Source organism: Carlito syrichta, unplaced genomic scaffold (assembly GCF_000164805.1).
Source record: "Carlito syrichta isolate Samal-C Ts95f unplaced genomic scaffold, Tarsius_syrichta-2.0.1 Scaffold152142, whole genome shotgun sequence".
Classification (NCBI taxonomy): Eukaryota; Metazoa; Chordata; class Mammalia; order Primates; family Tarsiidae; genus Carlito; species Carlito syrichta.
Window position 1 is genome coordinate 2,918 of NW_007096238.1, and position 4,635 is coordinate 7,552.

Here is a 4,635-nt window from a genome sequence, read left to right on the forward strand (position 1 = left end):
GACATGCCGGTGGCGGCGGCCCGCGCGGCTGCAGCTGCAGCAGCGGGGGAGGCGGCGGCGGAGGCGGCGGCGGCGGAGGCGGCGGCGGCGGAGGCGGCGGCAGGGCTCGGGAGGGGGGCGGCGCGGGGGACCGGCGCGTAGCCGGGACTATGGAGGGGCAGAGCGGCCGCTGCAAGATCGTGGTGGTGGGAGACGCAGAGTGCGGCAAGACGGCGCTGCTGCAGGTGTTCGCCAAGGACGTCTACCCCGGGGTGAGGGAACCGCGTCTTGGGAGGGGGGCGCTGAGGCTGCTGGGGGAGGGTGACGGGGGCCCGGGGGACGGATGGAAACGGGTGCCCGGGTGACCAGGGACAAGGGACGGGGGTTTGGAGGGCCAGGGGGCGGCGTGGGGGGTTCGGGAAGCACTGCAGAGGATTGGAGTGGAAGGAATTAGGGAGCCGGCTGAGACGGATGGGGCTTGGCGGAATCAGAGGACCGGTAGGGAGCGCCAGGGGCATGTCGGAGGTCCTGGGCAAGGGAGAGGGGAACAGCTAGGGAGCGGAGGGCATCAGAAGGGGTCTGGGAGCCTGGCAGAGATTCCGCGGGGCCAGCGGCTCCCGGGATCTCCCCTTTGCCCAGTCTCAGACCAACTTGTGTCCGGCGGCTGGGCTGGACCGGGTGTGGGAGTGAGGAGGACGTTTGTCTGGGGTGAGTACTCGGGGAGAGGATTTCATCTTGACCCATCCATGTTTGCAGAGTTATGTCCCCACCGTGTTTGAGAACTACACCGCGAGCTTTGAGATCGATAAGCGCCGTATTGAGCTCAACATGTGGGACACTTCAGGTAGCCAAGTCCCTGGGGGTCACCCTGATTTCCAAGGCTGCTCACTCTGTCCCTTCCCTTGGCTAGACTCAGGTTCCAGGTCAGCTTAGACCATCCATCCAATTCTAGAAGGAAGGAAAAATCCATTTTCTGCTTAAAGCCAGGGAAACTGAGGCAGAACTTGCTGAGCCTGGCAGAAACCATGTCCTGAAGGAGAAAGCCCGGTATTGGAGCCTCTCAGCTGGGTCTGCCTACCTGGGAAAGTTGGGCTTTATTTTGGAACATGTCTCTTAGGCGATGGGACTGGGTTTAGGAAAGGCATTTAGAATTTCTAGGAGAGGGGGGAGGTGTGTGTGCAGGGGGAGCTGTTTCTCTCCACTGAACTAGAGAAATCTGAGGTCAAGTCCCAAGAGGATGGGAGAGTGCTTTCTCTGGCCCTCCTCTCCTTCTCCACAAAGTGGGGAAGGCTTTTATTTTTACTTGATTTCCCTGGAAGGCTTAAAAGTCTGTCAGTGCCCAGAAAGCATATGTGAAATTTTGTGAGAATGTCGATAGGTTTCTGTAGCTTCTCAAAGGGGTCCAAAACTCAGAAAAGATTCAGAATTGTTACTTTTAGAGAAACCTCTAGGGAGGCCCGAAGTGCTTTCCCAGTGTCTCACCTCCCTCTGCCTGTTCCCCTTCTTGGGAAACGACTCCCTGATGGGCATTAATAATTGCTTTTCCATCCTGGCTCCCAGCATCCCTTGAGCAGGACGTCTAAGGTCTGCCATTCCCTCTGGCCTCCCGCCCACTCAGGCCCCTCATCTTTCCCCTCATGCCGTCTTCCCTCAGGTTCCTCTTACTATGATAATGTCCGGCCTCTGGCCTATCCTGATTCCGATGCCGTGCTCATCTGCTTCGACATTAGCCGACCAGAAACACTGGACAGTGTCCTCAAGAAGGTGGGAGCCTGAGGATGCAGGACAGCTAGATTGGGGGGACCAGACACCGTGGTCTTGACCCATTGTGAGCCAGGAGAAGGGAGTGATGGCTGGGGCATGGTCATCGACTGGTTGACTGGGGAAACTCTCATCCCTCCCCACCCCTACCTCCACCCCTGCCTCCCCCTTCCTGAAATCAGTCCTCAGAGAAGGACTCAGCTGCTGAGGGCGATGAGGGAGAGAAGGGAGAAATACTCAGGGATTCCTTATCTGCTCGGCCAACTCCTTGGATGTGGGAGCTCCAGATGGAGGGCCTGGGAACTCTGATCCTGGAGCCCAGGAATGCCCTGTGGTCTCCTCTCCAGGCCCCTATTTTCATGAGAAAAGCTCATGGTGAATGGACAGAAGTCAGCCTGCGCAGCCCCAGTTCCCAGGCAGGGAAGGGGAAGGGGAGGCCTGGATGGTCTGTTCCCAGGAGAAAGTATGGGAAAGAGGAGTGGGAATGGGAAGGTTCCAGCCTGGCAGACCCTTCGTGGCCACTGAGGAAGGAGAGCCCCCAACCTCACAGCCCCCTGCCCAGCCCTCTCCTCCCCTCCTTCCCCCACCCTGCTCTCAACCCAAACCTGCCAGGGGAGAGTCTGATGCCGTGAGGAGGGAAGGCCATGCCCTGTGCCTTCACCACCCTTCGTAACTCTCTTTTCTTCTCCCAAATAGTGGCAAGGGGAGACTCAGGAGTTCTGTCCCAATGCCAAGGTTGTGCTGGTGGGCTGTAAACTGGACATGCGGACCGACCTGGCCACACTGAGGGAGCTGTCCAAGCAGAGGCTTATCCCTGTGACACATGAGCAGGTGGGACCCTTGACTTCTGACCTAATCCCAGTCTAGACCTCTGGCCTCTGCCCTACCTGGTTCATCCCTTTCCTCAGACCTCTGACCTGATCCTTCGACCTCCCCACCCCCGGCGGCCCTCCATGCCCCTTGCTGAGCTGCTGGCTAAGCCTGTTAACTCCCTCCCGTGCACTCCTTTTCCAGGGCACTGTGCTGGCCAAGCAGGTGGGGGCCGTGTCCTACGTGGAGTGCTCCTCTCGGTCCTCTGAGCGCAGCGTCAGGGATGTCTTCCACGTGGCCACAGTGGCCTCCCTTGGCCGCGGCCATAGACAGCTGCGCCGTACTGACTCACGCCGGGGACTGCAGCGATCTGCTCAGCTGTCAGGACGGCCAGACCGGGGCAACGAAGGCCAGATACACAAGGATCGGGCCAAGAGCTGCAACCTCATGTGAGGGTCGAGGGTCGGGCAGAATGTGAGGAGGGTTGGGTCCTCCTGCCTGTACCTGGGTTTTCTGACCTGCTGACCCTAGCTGGGAGGTCAGGGCAGGCAGAGAGAGTGATTGTCCTGGGCAGGGACGCTGGAGGTCAGAAGGGTGTCCAGTTTCCCCACTTCCTCCTCCCCAGTCCTCTCCACCGGATGTTGAGGGAGCTGATGGGTGGCAGGCATCGGGAGCACGAACTGGGATGGGGCAGGTGGGGGTTATGAAAGCTGGCGTCAAACAGTGACCTTGGTTGAGTTTCCTGTCATCCCCAGTCCCCATATCCTGGTTCTGGCTTCCTTCCCTAAGGAAAGTATCCATTCTTTGACCTTGTTCTTTTCTTCTCTTCTCACTTCTACAGCTGTTCTCACACATCCTAACCTCCAGGCAACATGCACTAAATTAAAAAGCAAAGAGAAGCCCCTCCCTCATCAGTCCACCAACCCTAGCTCCCCCCTTTCCCCCAGTAGTCCCCTAATAAAGCCCATGTCCATGGAAAACGGCTGTGGCTTTAGTATTGTTGCTTAAAAAAAAATCTATCAATCTCTAGCAGCAAAAGGGAAAGTTAGACCTCAGGTGGAATTTTCCTGTGGATGCCCACAGATGGAACAGAGGAAAGAGTCATGTGTTGGATCAGAAATGTCGCTTTAGGAGGCAGAGGTGGGAAAAGGAGACATACTGGGAATATTCGTCCCAGTTAATGAGGTGGACAACTCTCAGGTCATTAGGGGGTTTTGGAGTGGACTGATGTGCAATTACTCAGCATTACTCAGCCTGGCCAGCCCCCTGAGGGATGCTGGGGGGGTTCTGCTCGCCATCTGCACCCCTGGCTTGGAGCCTGCTGGGGCCAAGGAGGTTGTGGGATAGCAAGGGCATCAAAAGCCTCCATATCACAGAAGCTGACCCAAAGGGTCAGGAGTTTGATTCTGGGGTCTCCTCAGAGCCTGGAATAGTGGCTCTTTCTCCATCCTGAGCCCCCTGAGAGTTTTCAGGGGAGCATCAGCTGTGAGTTTAGGGTCACCCTACCCTACCCCTTAGAGAAGAAAAGCAGTGGAGGGGATGGCCAGCGCGCTTGTTGTCAGGAAGGACAGTGCTCATCTGTTTTCTCGGGAGTCTGGTTTCAGATTGTCCTGTATTCCCTCTCTGGCTCTGGGCCCACTGGCCTCCTTTCGGTGACATTCTCCCCCAAGAACCATCCCTGGCCCTCCCCCTCCCCCAATGCCAGTCCCAGCCCCAGCCAGTTCTCCCAGACACACTCTGGGAGAGAACACTGACCTTGCCCTCACACCTGCTGGAGTCCCACCCTGATCCACAGCCTGTCTCTCCCTTGTTCATTAAGCAAATATGCACTGAGCATCAGCATGTGCCACACAGTGGCTTGGGAGACTGTAAGGACCAGTCTCCGAACTTCTAGAGGCCAGCCCAGGGAGGAAGCGAGGTGCCCAGGTGTGAGGGTGCCCTGGCTGCAGGATGTCTGTACATGCCTGGGATGCTGTGGGAGCTCCCTACAGCCTGGGAAGCCAGTCCTCCAAGCCAGGTCCTGAAGGTAGAAGAGGAGTTAGCCAGGCAGGGAAGGGGTAGGAAAGGCACTCTGGATAGAGGGTA

General features: G+C 57.8%; 1 protein-coding gene across 1 annotated transcript; it reads left to right on the forward strand.

The window, feature by feature from the left end:
• The first annotated feature begins 6 nt into the window (after positions 1-6).
• RND2 (Rho family GTPase 2) lies at positions 7-3,534 on the forward strand. Its single transcript, XM_008050574.2, has 6 exons — positions 7-51; positions 94-251; positions 736-823; positions 1,634-1,743; positions 2,437-2,571; positions 2,755-3,534. Exons 2-6 carry the CDS (start codon positions 150-152, stop codon positions 3,001-3,003), a joined length of 684 nt encoding a protein of 227 aa, XP_008048765.1. The 5' UTR covers positions 7-51; positions 94-149; the 3' UTR covers positions 3,004-3,534.
• The last annotated feature ends 1,101 nt before the right edge of the window (positions 3,535-4,635 follow it).